Consider the following 17,000-nt stretch of genomic DNA (forward strand, 5'->3'; position numbering starts at 1 on the left):
GAATACACATGTGGAACATCTTGATAATTTGATGTAACATAAAAATCAAATAAGAAAATTGTTAAAATTAATCTATTAATTCTAACCATATTTAATCATAATTCTAAGACTCTAACCCTAAGCATATAAATTAGATCAAATCTAAGAAAATTAGTTTAAACAAAAGGCAACCAATACACAAAACCTAATCAATTTAATAAAAACAAAATACAAAAACAAAGAAGAAGCCTTTAAAAACTTGACAATGTTTTCGAATATTTTGAATTCGTTAATTAAAATCACATGAAGACAAAAAACCAATAATAACACTAAAGAAAATAAACAAAATGAAAATAATAATAATAAAAGAAGAAAGAATGCATACCTGCATTGTCATGGGATTTAGGCATTCACATATTGAAATAAGCTTCACTCCAAAAAGGATAATATTATAAATTAAAATTAAAGTTGATAATTCAAGAATACACGTGTAGAACATTTTGATAATTTGATGTAACATAAAAATCAAATAAGAAAATTGTTAAAATTAATCTATTAATTCTAACCATGTTTAATCATTAATTCTAAGACCCTAACCCTAAGCATATAAATTAGATCAAATCTAAGAAAATTAGTTTAAACAAAAGGCAATCAATACACAAAATCTAATCAATTTAATAAAAATAAAATACAAAAACAAAGAAGGAGCATTTAGAAACTTGACAATGTTTTGAATTCATTAATTAAAATCACATGAAGACAAAAAACCAATATTAACATTAAATAAAATAAACAAAATGAAAATAATAATAATAAAAGAAGAAAGAATTCATACCTGCATTGTCATGGGATTTAGATATTCACATATTGAAATAAGCTTCACTCCAAAAAGGATATATAGGGTTATATATATTGGTAGAGTACCATTTGAAATATAATTCATATAAATCTTATTGAAATTAAAGATATCTAATCAATGTGTTTGTTTTTATCCCATAAAAATTGGAATTTAAAAAAGGTCATATGAATAGAATGAAAAAAGAAAAAGAAAAAAGAAAGAGTTGATTCAACATAACGTAACATATAAAAATTAAAAATTAAAAAAAAAAAGAAAAAAGAAAAAGAGAAAGAGAACATGGTTGATAACTATAAGGAATTTTGATATATATATATATATATATATATGTATATATATATATATATATATATTAAATGTCATCAACATAGAAATTATCAAATTAATGGAGTGTATATATATATATATTTTAAATGTCATCAATGTAGAAATTATCAAATTAATGGAGATATATACTACTTTTTTAAAATAGATAGAGATTATCAAATTATTGGAGATATATACTGTTTCTTGGGATAGATTTATATTAATCACCTCTTGAAGATTTTTTTTGAAAATTTAGATGATAAATATTATCTAAATTAAATTTTTATATGTTAAATATTATCCTAATTTAAGAAATATATCCTAACAAATAAAAAAATAATGTTAATTAGATGATAAATATTATCTAAATTAAATTTTTGTATGTTAAATGTTATCCCTTAAATTTGAGAAATATATCCTAACAAATAAAAAATAATATTAATCTAATTTTATTTAATGATAAGAATAAATTAGAGTCCTAGTAGTATACTATTGTTTTTTAGTTTTTTAAAAATCTAAAATTTTAATAAAATTTCTACAATTTGGTGAAGCCACGTGGCGCAATTACGGCGTCTAAGCCCAACTTTTATTATATATAATATGATATTAAATGTCATCAACATAGAAATTATCAAATTAATGGAGTGTATATATATATATTTTAAATGTCATCAATGTAGAAATTATCAAATTAATGGAGATATATACTACTTTTTTAAAATAGATAGAGATTATCAAATTATTGGAGATATATACTGTTTCTTGAGATAGATTTATATTAATCACCTCTTGAAGATTTTTTTTGAAAATTTAGATGATAAATATTATCTAAATTAAATTTTTATATGTTAAATACTATCCTAATTTAAGAAATATATCCTAACAAATAAAAAAATAATGTTAATTAGATGATAAATATTATCTAAATTAAATTTTTGTATGTTACATATTATCCCTTAAATTTGAGAAATATATCCTAACAAATAAAAAATAATATTAATATAATTTTATTTAATGATAAGAATATATTAGAGTCCTAGTAGTATACTATTCTTTTTTAGTTCTTTAAAAATCTAAAATTTTAATAAAATTTCTACAATTTGGTGAAGCCACGTGGCGCAATTACAGCTTCTAAGCCCAACTTTTATTATATATAATACTAGTCGGAAACCCGTGCAACGCATGGGAACTTACCTATTTATAATAGACTAAAATAATTTTATAAAATTTTAAATTGATTATGAAACTATACTATTGCATGAATTGCTCCTATCTTTTTGAGTTACAATTTGATGAATAAGCCAAATTTAGATATTGAAAAAAAAATAACTAAAAAGTTTTGATGTTACCTTCAAGAGAATAATCCATAGTTATAACAGTTGAAATTTGCTAAACTGTTTCAAATATTGCAAAAAATTGAACCCAAAAATTTAGATGGTCAAACTTTCAAAAGACAATAAAATTAAAAATCAAAACATTCAGAACCTACAAATTATAAAAACAAAACAAAAAAAAAAAAGTCATTATTGCGAGACAATTTCAGTAAGGATGGAAAACTTTTTTAAGTTTTTTTATCCAATTCTTCCTAATTAATGAAAAATTTGGTTCAAACATTGTTGAACACTTTGAAGGTGCAAATAATATAGGCTTCCAACATAATCTTTAATTAATAAACAAAGAAGCATGACACCATAAGAGAAAACATAAGATAACATATAGTGCATATACCTTACTCCACAGCTGTGAGAAAATATCCACACAAAAGGAATTGAAAACTTGTACATACGTCTCCATAAGGTAAAGCTTAAGGTTATATAATCTAAAATAATATAGAATATAACATCTTTGAACCACACAAAAAGTTAGCAAACTTACTACAATACTTGTAGTTATACTATATATTGTAAAGTACTACTCCATACAAAACAAAAGCAAAAAAAACTAATTCACAAAATAGAGAAAAAACAATAGCAAGCGTACCAAAGAAATTGAAGCTTAGGGTTTTCTCTCTTAGTGGAGACGGACAGAGGAGATTGCTTTAAGGTTTTCAAAGATTTTGTCTCTTATATATATATATATATATAAAAGAGACTCCTGTTAGGACTCTCTCACTATTTAGTTTTAAAAATTAAAATTTTTTTAAATTAAAATGATGATGTGGAAAATTGTGGGAGTTTCAAAAGTTTCGGTTATATATATATATATAGATATATAGATGATATTGATTGATATGTCAACAGTAAACACAACTGTCTCAACTTATGGCACGCTTCACATTGAATAAAATGCACAAACTATTTGGATTCCAAATTCAACCAATGTTTATGAACGTTTATTGTTTAGAATACAATGTAAAACAATAAAGGTTCTCCGTTCCTGCGATTTAAATGCTTATATCAACAACATATTGTCTTATATTTTGTTATCAAACGATGGGTTGACACACTTGACACACAATTGTGAGAATATGTAAACAATTGACACAACGGTCTCAATTTACACACTTCACATTGAATCCAGTGAACAATCAAATAAGAAAAGTGGGAATTATATATTATGAACAATTCACAAAACGATGGGGATATTTAATAGTAAAGAAATTACATTTTTTTTCCAGTATTTTTCCCCTGATCAAGGGAATCATAATTCTAGCACTCATTTTTTGGGATGCAGGTACTGATCTAGTGTGAGAGAATTTGGACCACCAGCCCCATCAATCAAAAATATATGCTCAATTGTCAACTTGTAGAACTTGAAGTTGTGATTTTTAGGCCAATCTGTCAACCATTTGAAACACAAAGTGTAAGGTTGGGTACATTTAGTAGTAAAAAATATAGAAAAATTAAAAAGTAACACTTGCAACATGTCAAGTGTCTCAGGTAATAAAAAAAAAAGAAAAAAAAAGTGACCATTGAAAGAAGAATTACAATTAATGTATCAAATTTGTGCAATTACGTACCCTTCATTTCCTTATGCTTTGAGAACAAGGCGATTTTAGCCAATCCTGCTTCCTTAGAGTTTTTATCAACTAGCTTCAACTGAAATGCCATTACAGGAAGATTTTAATCCAGGTTTGTCAAAATCAAAAGCACTAGTTACTAGCAAAGACAACTCTACGTAGGCTTTCTCTTTTATTTTTCTTTTTGTTGGGGGTTGGGAGTGGGGTTGTTGAACAACAACACAAAAATAAACAAATGTCACTTTTCTCACATTTGGTTAAAATTTGAGAAAATTGGAAAATTTAAATAGGAGGAAATCTTCATCCATTATGGTGGATTTTTTTTATTTTAATAGAGATAGTTTCAAATTATAACGTTCACTTCTGATAATTGTTTTTATCATCAAACCAAGATATCAATTGATTTTTTTGGTGTGGGTGAGGATCTAACCTTAAATCTCTTATTTCATGACAAAAAATTTTACCAGTCTAATTAAATGGAACTCACCATTGTCGCAGAAACTTATATAAACTAATTATGGTTGATGCTTTGGTTTCTTTAGGACATTTCTTCAAAGTTAATAGTGCTCTTCTAGGATTATGAGCTCTCCATTTGCTTTGAAATGGATGGGTTTCATTTTTAGTTGAATATTTAATTTTAATATTGTGGGGCACAAGAATTTAGGTAAGGTACTTGTGCCGCGTGTCGTTGTTCCATTGCTAGAGGAGGTCTTGCTGTTGAGAAAAAGCTTCAGAGAGGGGGTTAGCCCTGACATGACTGGAGGGATGGTGGGTGCCTCCACATTCAATGCATCCCACCAAACCCTCTGACTGCATTTATATGGTGAAAACCCCTGAACAGTGCTGCTTTGACTGTTGCAACTCACAAGAGGTTTGGGAAGATGCCTGATAGGAAAAGCACTCAAGTGATGGACTGGACAATCAACAAATGGAGGGCTAAGATCGCTTGAAGGGAGCTATATAATGTAAGAGACCTTCTAAAAGGAAAGGGGGAAGGAATCTGTAGAGAAAACACTGTAGTATTAAGAAAAAGGAACTATAATAAAATCCCAAAGAAATATATTCAAGAGCTACTTTCCTTGGACATTGCTGAGGAAGAATTTATGTGTATCATACTTGTCTATTCATTACTTTTCCTTACCATCTTTGGCCCATTAAGGGTGTCGTCACTTCATTAAAGCCTATCTTTTCAGCCCACTCTCTACAAATTTATTGTGTTAGGCTCTTTAGGTCTTAATTCATTCATCTTTTGGACCAAAAAACTAAAGCCAACCCTTACAAATATATATGATCAGATTTACATTAATGGAAAAAAAGAAAAAAAAAAAGAAAGAAAAGAGGATTATTTTTTATGGGTAAGGTGCCTAGTTATAATATTGTTATTATATGCGAGATAATTTATGATTTACCTAATAAATTATATATATATATATATATATATATAAAACTATGATTTTTATAGTTTAGGACAATTTCTATTTTGTCATCTATGATTAAAAAAAATTACATTTAGAACTTTTTAAAAATTTCTTAGCATTATTAATTACTATATTTCTTTTATATTACATTTTAAATGTGATGAAAAATAAAAGTGGTATTTATTATTTAATTTATTCAAAATTAATTTTTTATAAATTTTTTCTATCTTTAAAACTATTATCATTATCTAATGGGTAATCCTTAATTTATCTAATAAAAAAGCTATGATTTAAAATATTTAAATAATATGACTTCAGTTGTCATCTTACTGTAGTGTGCACATATATATATATATATATACACAAATTTATTGACATCACTAATTAATCCCGTAATGTTGATAATTTAGCTCTAGCATCTTATACGCACATATATTATCCAATTAATGACATTAACATTGATCTTTGGCACCTGATGTAGATTTCTAAAACTTGTCTCTACAAATGTACTTTAATTAGTTGGATAACATATTGAAGCATATTCAAGCATAAGAATGGAAGAAATATGTGCAAATTGGAAACTAGAAAGACAGACAAAATAGTCACTCATAGTGTTGACACTCATATATATGTACAGACATACAATTCTTTTTATTTATTTTTCTTCAACCTATGTGACAATACAAATATTACAATTAGATAAAACTGATTTTGTAACTCACCTTTCCTGTGAGTGTAATTTTTGCACAACTGGGGTTCTCAGGGTATCTTCCCACAAGTTCCAAGAGGATACTCGCTGATAGTGAATGAACTTCTCTCATCTTTCATTGCATCTTTGGCAGATGGATCAAAAGTTGCCAAGTAGAAATATGGGATGCCACTACCTTTGTGAGGTAGTCCATCACTGAATGAAACCACATTCCTTCATTGTATTTGAACAATAATGTAAAATTAATATTCATCTCAAAGTGAACAAAGAACATTTTCATTCATTTGGAAAAACTAACATATTTCAGGCAATATTATATTATGCTACAATAACTTAATTAACTTCTATATATGCAGCTTGTACATGAGAAGTAACTCTCTAAGGCATAGGAATGGGAAAACCTTACCCAAATGTTGCTCCTCCCAAGTCAATTGAAACAGTACTGCAACATTAAAAAGAACAATAAGCTTCAAGTTCAACAAAGCATCCCTATACAACACAGCTATACCCATTTTGAGCTAACAAGCTAGAGAGTAGAGAGGGAGATCAATCATACTTTAAGACTCCCCAAAAATTCTGAGAGACCAACCAACGAGCTCTGGCAGCAATATCTTTTGGGTTAGGTTTCTTTTCTGTGAATAACCATCCCCGTACGAAACCATGGAAGCCCACAAATATTAAGACCAAGTATAAAACATTGAAATAGTGAAAAAATCCATTGATGCTCATTTTCCTTTTTTTTTTTTTTCTCTGGTATATGTTCAGACTCTAGGCCTAGAGTGAATACCAAGGAGAAGATGAAGAGAGAGTGCAAAAAGTCTTAGTATTTATAAACAAAATAGGTTGGATCATCATCATGTACCCTTTTGTGCATTCTAGTGCATAGCATATATAAGAAATTAAGCCATTTTGTGGTTGCCAAAAGACACTAGTGTAGTGTTTGTAATTGTGTTAGGGGTTTTAGTACAAAGAATACGCAATGCTATATTTTGGAGGGTTCAATGCCGTTTCAAAATTTGTAAGGTCGGCCAAAAAGTGGAGATAAAGTCTGTGTGGAAGCTTGGCAGTAACTAGGCAATAACATGCAAGTCCAAAGAGGGGGAAAAATAAGTATCCTTAGCCTTGACAAAATATATTGAATAATTATGTCCAAACTCTATATACCCCTTTTTTTGGGGAGTAAGACTTAGGTATAGTATTTAGGTGCTGTTCCTTAGGTTCCCTTATTAAAATTTTGCCATGTGAATTTTTTCTCATGGGATGGAAATGTATATTTTAATTAAGTAGTTACATGACTGAATCTTAAGAGAAGAATCTAAGGAACAATACTTAAAGTATTGTACCTAAATTTTGTCCTTTTTTGGGGGTATGTATATATGTATAGTTGCGTTTAAGTTGTATATGCTTGGTGTAACTTTAAACAATAATATATACAACTTATAACTGGTGTAATTTAAAACAATGATATATACCGTTCAACACTTTTTTATTGAATGTGAAATTAATAACAATCTCAGAGGTAAAATGTTGAAATTTTAAGTTTTTATATTTTAAAATTACACAAAATATAATTTTACAAATCGAATAAAAAATATTTGATTAATGAATTTTTTTTATATATTTTTGAATTATTTAATTATATATATATATATTTGAATTATTAATCCAATGAAAGTTATTAGATGGTGTTACCAACCATATATATATATATATATATTTGAACCTCTGTTTAAAGCTTTGAAAAACAGAGGTAGAAGTTTAGCACAGCATGGTCATCTTATAAATGATATTTTATTCCTCAGTTCCTTTTTTACAACTTTTTCTGTATCCTGGGTACGACGCCAGTGCAATAAGCTGGCCCACTCCCTAGCTCGCAAGGCAAAAGGTCTACCTGTTATGACCGTTTGGATGGGTGACATCCCACCAGACCTTGTATCAGTTTTCCAGGCAGATTTATCTAGCCTGCCTTAATAAAACATCTTTGTCTTTGTGGGGCCCAAGAGTCTATGGGCCCGGCTCGCTCACTTATAGGGAGTCCACAGGCCCCCAAACTAAAGGAGGCCAGGGCCCAAGCCCAAAAGTAGTGAGCTCGATATGGCTCAAAGACACGTCCGAGGACCACTTCGTCCTCGGAAAGCCCAGAACCCCACTGACGAAAATGGGATACAGGCGAGCTTGAGAGGTCAGAAAATATCTCATGGAAATAGTCCTTAATACCCTTCCTTGACATGACACTGCCCCTAACAGAGCCGGGATCTTAGGCTTTATGGATCATCTCCAGCTAATTTGGGACTAGACTGATGGGACAGATATCTGTCCCGGAAAGATCGACCCTACACGTGGACGAAGGACAACTAACGTAGGCTAGTATAAAAGAGAATGTTATGTGACCAAAGGCGGGGGCTCCCATCTGGCTTCTTGAGAAAGACTTGATGAAAGTGAGTGTCTGGATAAGACACGCCGGACATCACCTAAAATCCCCCCGATGGGTGACCGGGAACAGCGCCCTCACGCCTCGGATCATATCCGAGGAGCCAAATCCTCCTAGATACAAGATTGAAGGGCCTAAATATCCAGCCCGAAGCTCTTCCTCATGTCGGTATGCCTGTAGTTCGGCCCGAGATGCCGCCCCGCGACCCAACGCTGGCCTTTTTTGAGCCCACTCTCTACAAATATCATTGTGAGGGATTTTCCTTGCGCGAGCCCAACAACGTTGATGGGCCGCTGAAGATTTTGTGTCCCTACAGTCTTCTTTCTCAAAAAAAAAAATATATATATATATATTTATTGTTTGGAATTTACAAGGGACACTTGATTATATATGCTTAAGCGACCATATATTTACAAAGGCCACTTTCTAAAATAAAAAATAAAAACCGCATGTTACTTTTCTCTTCATTTCACTTAAAATTGAGAACTACCCTCAAATGATGCATTTGTGTTTTGAATGAGTAATTCTTAGGTCCTGAGAACAAAGAATAACGTTTCATTCTTTCATATTCATGGTGAGATCTACTCATTAAACTCACGGTAGACTTCACCACGAATGTAAAAGAAAAAAACACTTGTTTCCTAACTCTAAAAATATCTAAGAATTTTCCGTCTTCAATGAAGTTTTTGTTAAGCGTGTGGTTTTGTGTCTTCAACCATGGTGTCCTTTAAGGCACACAATTCCCATCATCCCATGTAGGAGACGCGTAGTAGGGGCTGTTTTGTATTCCTATTTCTATGGGCCGGATTAGGTAGAATTGTATGAGTCCGAATGTTTAGTTAATGGAATGGTGGAGTCATGGAGAAGTCTATTGTTTTAGCTTGAGTTAGTATTTGAGTCCTTGAATTTAGCATTTGAACATTGCTTTTGTTGTACAAAAACGGATGGAGTTAGTTTCATACAATTTATTATTCACTTAAAATTATTATTTCTTCTGTTTTTAGAAAAGCACGTTTTTAACTTAAAAATTAAAAAAAAAAAGAAAAAAAAGGGGGGGGGGGTGTGTTTGTGGTTAGGTGTGGGTATTCGTGGGTAAAATTTCGGGTAGGAATAGGCAATGAGTGCTTAAGGGGTATTGAAATTTGGATATCAACTTGAGTATAACTATGCTTATTGCAGTTTTTTTTTTTTTTTTTTTCATCGGTAACTTTCCTAAACTCAAACAAGATAAAACATCTATTACAATAGGACTTACAATTTACCTAGAACAAAGTTTAGATCTTCAACCCATAAGTTGATCATTTATAAGATATTTATGTGTATTATTTAAACAAATAACATGACTCATTGAAAATCTTTCAATTGCTTCATTATCGGTTGGAGGAAGATTCCTCCAAACAAATTTTGACCTAAATATTTCATCATTTTTCTTTCCCAATTGGATTGGTTGATTTTGTGGTTCTAAGTTGAGGTAAATTTAGTTTAACCATAAAATCATTTATGAAAAGTGAATGAAGCAAAGAAAGTGGATCATATTTGATAATCAATATTGCATATGGAAAAATTAATGCATAATTTGTTAACATGGAAAACACAAGCTTCATTGATTTAATCATTAGCAACAGATTTCATGAATTTATTGCATTATTTGAAAATTTTAAAGATGCTTTATCTTGGCTTATATTATTTGAAAAATTGATAGAAAATCTTATTAACAAGAATGATTATACAAGGTAGCACAAATCTTATAAAAATACGAATGATTATGCACTGAATATTTCATCAATTTTCTTTCCAACATACATATATTTCATCATGAAATAAGTCCCTTTTTCCTTAAAGAAATTCATCCACCCTCCTTTCAGGAACTCTCACACAGTCACCACATGAGGATTCCACCGGTTTTGTGACTGTTCCAAATACTAGATATTATCCCCTCCTTCACACATGCTTAGAAACAAAGGAAAAATGTTATGAAAAAACTTATATTCACGAGTCATGTCAGAAGTCTTGCCACAATTTAATCAACCTATTATTTGATAAACAACCGAACTCGATCTGGCAATAATGTGTGTAAATGTTAAAAATTGTCGAGACTCTTTGTTGGGTTTTCTTATACAATAACATAAGTTTTTGGAAGCATATATTTTTTTCACATCAACTCAACATTTTACAATATATTTTTCTAATACAATTTTTAAAATTTTAAAATTATAATAATTACTAAATTATTATGCTTTAGTTGAAATCAATTAAGACTCACTATTCCTTTAGGTTCTAATAATAAGTGAAAAGATATTTTATGAGACGGTCTTATGAGACTTCTCTTACAATATGTGAAATCTATATATGTGAGACCTACACATGTTGTGAGAGAGATATCTTATAAAACTGTCCCATAAGATAGTATTTTCTAGCAACACAATACTATCTGAATTTTGATTCTATTTATGAAAAGAAAATTCCAATTTTTTTTAATAAAAGGTTAGAAAAAGGAGTAAAATACAGTAGTTACCCTTAGGTTTAAGCTAATGACAATCAATTCCATTTCAAAATTGACCAATTTGATCCTGAACACAAACAAACAGTTAAAAAAGTTGACCATATTAGCTGTAATAGTTTGACTGACTTTCATATAAGTTAGTTGTAACATTGTTTATCCGTCAAACGGTTAAGATAAAGAGTTAGAATGCTAACAGCATTACACTTAATGTGCATTTAGAGACTAAATTGATCAATTCAAAAAATTTGGGACTTGACTATCATTAGGCCAAAGCTCAAGAATAATTAATTAATTACTGTATTTTACCCTAAAATAAATTATTAAAAAAAAAAATCAAATTGTCATGCCCCCAAGGTGCCCATTTCTCAGAACCAGCCCGGTGAAAGACAAAATAATAATAATAATAATAATAATAATAATAATAATAGCCCATTTCTCAGAACCAGCCCGGTGAAAGACAAAAAAAAATAATAATAATAATAATAAAAAAAATAATAATAAAAGTCCTATTCCAACCGTTGAAATCAAACACAAATCCCAGTCTGACTTTGCGCAACAATCCCACAAAGGCACAAACATCTCAGAAAACCCAAAAATCCTCAAGATCAAGATCAAGATCTCCATTGATACAGATATTGAAAAAGCAGAGAACTTCAACAATGGGTCTCTTCACATACACCATGGCAGGCGGTGGATTCATCCTGATGGGTACATGGGAAGCCCTTACCTCCACAAACCCAAATCACAATTCTATCCAATCTTCACCTCTCTCAACAATTCACCCACCACAACAAGCTTCGTCGTCGAAAACCAAAACAAACCCATCTTCCTCTTCTTCTTTAACCTTCGTTTTCTTCTCTGTCCTCTCTTCCTTGTTCCTCCTAAACTCCTTGGTCTCCTTCTTTGACGCCCTCAATTCCAATGACAAAACGGGCTCGGCGCTCCAACTACAAGTGCTCGCTATTGCCTCGCTCTTCTTGCTCTATTCCCTTACGGGTTTCGTGGTAAATTTCAAGAATTTCATTCCTATGCCTTGTTCTTTTCTTAGTTTGATTGGTCTTTTCGCTTTCGTGGAAGAGTTTTTGTTGTTTTACTTGCAGAGAAAAGACCCAAGTGGGATTGAAAATCAGTATTATGATTTGTTGCTTGTACCTATAGCTGTTTGTTTATTTGCCACAATGATGGAAGTGAAATCCCCAAAATCGAATTACCCAAAAATGGCTCGTGGGGTTGGGTTAATTCTACAGGGGACATGGTTTGTGCAAATGGGTATTTCTTTTTACACCAATTTGATTGCTCATGGATGTGCTTTGCATGAAAAGAGTAGAGGGAATTATACGATTAGGTGTAAGGGACACCCTGAGTATCACCGGGCAAGAGCGGTCGCCACGCTACAGTTTAATTGTCATCTCGCACTTATGGTGATTTTGGTCGTGGGGATTTACTCGGTTTTTGTCAGGAAGTATGGAGTTCCCGGTGATTTTATTCAGTATAGGCCGCTCAGCGCAGAAATGCAGCAAATTGAGAATGCACAATTCACTTTGGATTCTGATGATGATGTTGGTGAAGAGATTAAGGAAGTGGAGAATATGGGAAAGCAGAATGTGGGTATGTTGGAATTGGGTGTGAATGGTCATGGATCTCATTAGTGAGGTAAAAAATCTAGTCGAATTTTGAGCTGGTGAATGTAATGTTTCACTTTATTATTTTTATTTTTTGTGATTGTTGTGAAGAATGTGGTTCACTTCGTGTACATGAATTGAGATAGCGTTTTAACTGGATTTCAGTTTTGTAGATTTTGTTCTAGATTTCTAGTTATATGTTATACATCGTGTGCTTCAGTTTGATATTGTAATGAAACTCCAAACTTCATTCCTTTTCTCATTTTATGTGATTTTGATACTGATATTGAGTGGTCTGTTGTGATTCATTTGATTTAGTATTGTTTGAAGTTTTTTATTTTTTTGAACAAGCTTATCAGTTCCATGGATTTTCAATTAATCTATTTTATATAGTGTTTCTCTGTACTTGGTATTATCAACCCAATATTTCTTAGATGAAATAGAATATGGTCTTCTGATGGATTTATGAATTGCCATCGGTTAAAGTAATCTTAAGAAACATAAATTTTTTCCAAAGACTAGTTCTTTATCCCAGTAAAGTATATCATCCTTATTCAATTCTATGCGACTTTCAAAAGCCTTACAAGTGTCTGAAGTAAAATTTCTCTAATTTTGTATAACATCTGGTGTTGTTAGTCTTTATGTGGCCATTATCTATGACTACGTTGTTTGTTCGCATTGTTATTCATCATCTACAAACATGTTTTAGCATCAGAAAAGATGAAACTTAATCAGGTAAGAGCTGCCACTAAAACCCTATCTTAAAGACATTAACCAACCGTGTTAATAACTCCAAAGCATAATGTATTTGGATCACAAAGCAAACTTTTTGTTAATATTATGGGCAGCAATTAGATTAGGAACCTAAGATAGCTGTATATATGGTTAAAAAAGGTTTGGCAGAATATTCCTGCAATGTGGCTTGCATTTTTATAAGAATGGAAAAAAGTGTTTGTATGGATTTTAAGTAAAGAAGAAAAGTGATGTTCTCTCTTATTTTCCATTTTCTTGAAGAGATCCGCCACCCCCCCCCCCCCCCCCCGGCGCGGGTGCCCGTGTGTGGTGGTGAAGCCTTTTATTGAAAAGTCAATAAATTTCTTTTTTTGTTTATTTATTCTATAAAAATCTTATTTCTCCAAGCTCTTCATTCACAAACTTGTGAGGCCAGTCGTTCTCCAAGTAAATTTTCCAGGAGCACTTGGATACTTAATGAGAACATCGATATTGGAAAGGAGTGCAATTTATGTTCTCAGTAGATTTCATTGTGTTTGAGTTTCACATATGGTTTTATTTATAAAAAAAGGTTTAACATATGGTTCCTTTGTTGTGCATTTTCTACATTTGGTATGTATTTAATTTTGGGTTGGAAGCCATTGTGCTTACTTTTTGTCAATTATTTAAATGTTTATATGTTTTTGTCAAATACACATGGTGTCTATTAGAATTTTTGGTCTGACATAACTGAATGGTGTGGATTTACTTCAAAAGTAGGTAGAGATGGATGCCAGATTTCAAAAGGATGGTTTGTTAGGTTGCTTACTTGTGTATGTATTGGTTATTTGTATAAAATTGAGGCTAAAGCAATCAAATATGCTCTAAGCATTTTTTTTTTTTTTTATTCTTGCCAAAAAAAAGTGGAATATTGTTGGATGCATTGTAATTTTTTTCCCCCTGTTTTTCAAGCTTTCCAATTTTAATGAAAGTTTGGAAATCTGGTAAACTTATATTTAGTGTTTATTATTGAAAGTGATTTTCAAGCTTATTGTTTTAATGAAAAACATAATTAGAGAAGCCAGTCTTTTAGTATTTGTCTTTATTTTTTCTTTGAGCCTGCACTAATAGGTATGGGTCACACACACGCGCTCATGCATTTTTGAATCCCTTCCAATATTCTGTTCTCAACTTGTTTGTGATTGAGATGGCCTGGATCAAAATTAAGGGTCTATTTGGATTGAGGGCGGAAGGAGGGGAGTGGAGGGAAGCAAGGTAGAGTTAGCTGAAAATAGGCTAATTTTGGGTTAAATTTACTCTACTCTACTCTACTCTATACCTCTTCCCTTCCCCTCAATCCAAACGGACCATAAGATCTGTGATAGATGCTGTGAATAACCTTAGTGTGAGATGCCAATTCATATCTTAGATTTCAATGGAAATTGCAGGATGTGGAGCTCCTTATTCACATTGATTAATGCATGAAGAAATCAATTCTAACATTTTGGATGACTTATTTTACTTATATGATACTCCTATATGATTTGCACTTAGTTGAGCTCTACAATGATCCATAAAAGAATGCTTTATCGAGCACATGTGGACATGGATAAGCTTTTAATCAATTTTTTGTAAAAAGTCGTACCTGTTGACTGTGGTGTGCCACCAATATCTTAGAATCAAATTCTCGTCCCAATGCAGAGAATATGAATAAGCTCTGTACAGTTCAGCACACACAACGAGATTTTTGTTCAACGGAAGAGAATATAATCCTTGTTGAATTGAAACTACTTGAGAGTCCCCTCTCCAGGAGGATCTGCTTGGTTTTTCTTCTTTTTTTTTTTTTTTTCAAACTTGGATGGCTAGGATTTTTGCAAATTAAGATTCTAGAAGATAAGTTCCCACTTTGCACTCAGGCTCAAAGAAAATAGGAAATGACCTAGAACCAGCAGCAACCTGACTGTGTCGAGGACACTTTTTGCACATCTTTGGAACAATGAAAATACTTATCTAAAAAAAATCTCCAAAATCCATTACTTTTAACTACAAAATTATGTACACCCAAGAGTTAGACACCTCAACTCTTGGATTTCTTTAGAAGGATTTCCATTTATAAAGCCAAGACTTTCATGCATAAAAGTGGTGGAAAACATTCCATAGAAGGGGGACAGTAAAAGAAGGAACTCATGTCCTTCACTTGTCTTGGAGGAAAACCCCATCCGCTTTTATTTAAAAAATTCCAATACTCATACCCTCAAATTCAACAAGTCCCCTAAATTTACCCTATCTTATTTATGAGAACTAATTAGTAATTACTAAGTGCCATTCCTCTGTCTTCCTCATCAATCAAAACTAGAATACCATGCAAATCACTCAAGAAACAAAAATACTATCTTTGAGACTTGGCTTGTACCAACTCGAGTACTTCTCCCCCATCACTAACTCATATTCTTCTTTACTATTATGCTTTTGTATTGATTATCATATCCTTCTTGCTTTGCTTTGTGTTTATAAACATGGTTGGTTTTATCTTGAAAATGCAAAAATTGATGAAGTTGCAAGTCTAGCCATAAAGGGGATATTAGATCTTGTCGGTACTCAACAAAGTGAAGCCCTAGATGTCCATTCAATCCAAGAACTCCATCATCACTTAACGGCAATGATCCAATGACTATTTTGACACACAATACCAAAAACTTAGGGATTAAACTAATTCATGACACATTGTATAGTATAAATGTGGGGACCAAAATAGTAATTTTTTAAGTATTTTAATTATGCAAAATATTATTTTTTTCATAAGTAAATCTACAAAATAATTCAATTAAATGTAAATATTTTATTTTATTTTATATTTCTTGAAATTTCTGTGATAGAATTTCTATAGAGTAGAATTTTAAATTTCTTAAAACTTTTTTTTGACTAAATTTCTTAAAACTTAGATATTAGAGTTTTACATAAATTAAACTAACCTAACAATAAGGAAAATAGGGAATGACCTTGAAGCTACAGCTTGACTGCCACTTCAAACAACATGGATTATAACTAGTTTCGTTTGATGAGTTTAACCAAAATCCTCCTTAAAAGATCTTGCAATTCTATATTTGTGAATTAAAACTAGTGACTTTTGTGGCTTGGATTTATGTGGTTAAAGATTCTTCCAAGACTTGTTCCACTACCACACACACACACACACACACACAAAAGGCCCTTCTAAGACCAATATACAAATTAATCAATATCATATATGAATTCAGTCTGAACTGAAGAGCAGTTTTACTTTGACAAATTGAAAAAGTGGTTTATTTTATTTTATTTATAAACATGAGAAATTCTAAAACAGGATCCCATTGCCTTTGACATAGTCAAAGAAGGCATGAGCAAGCCTCAACCATAAGAAAATCGACTAAAATTTACCAAGCAAATAATCTGACATATGACAATGTCACTAAACATACATATTTCATGATCTTGTTAAAAACGGAAATATTTTTCAGATTATCTTT

At 31.2% G+C, this 17,000-nt stretch overlaps 1 protein-coding gene and 1 pseudogene across 1 annotated transcript; one reads left to right on the forward strand and one right to left on the reverse strand.

Annotated features, from left to right (window-relative positions):
- Positions 1 to 3,796: 3,796 nt before the first annotated feature.
- On the reverse strand, positions 3,797 to 6,956 carry LOC126703230 (uncharacterized; annotated as a pseudogene).
- Positions 6,957 to 11,677: 4,721 nt separating this feature from the next.
- Positions 11,678 to 13,091, forward strand: LOC126715004 (uncharacterized). Its single transcript, XM_050415428.1, has one exon. The coding sequence runs from the start codon at positions 11,821 to 11,823 to the stop codon at positions 12,808 to 12,810; it is 990 nt and encodes a 329-aa protein (XP_050271385.1). The 5' UTR covers positions 11,678 to 11,820; the 3' UTR covers positions 12,811 to 13,091.
- Positions 13,092 to 17,000: the final 3,909 nt, after the last annotated feature.

Source organism: Quercus robur, chromosome 2 (assembly GCF_932294415.1).
Source record: "Quercus robur chromosome 2, dhQueRobu3.1, whole genome shotgun sequence".
NCBI lineage: Eukaryota > Viridiplantae > Streptophyta > Magnoliopsida > Fagales > Fagaceae > Quercus > Quercus robur.

What these genes read in the sequence shown, in the direction of transcription:
- LOC126715004 (XM_050415428.1), top strand. Translation starts at nt 11,821, where the DNA reads ATGGGTCTCTTCACATACACCATGGCAGGCGGTGGATTCATCCTGATG.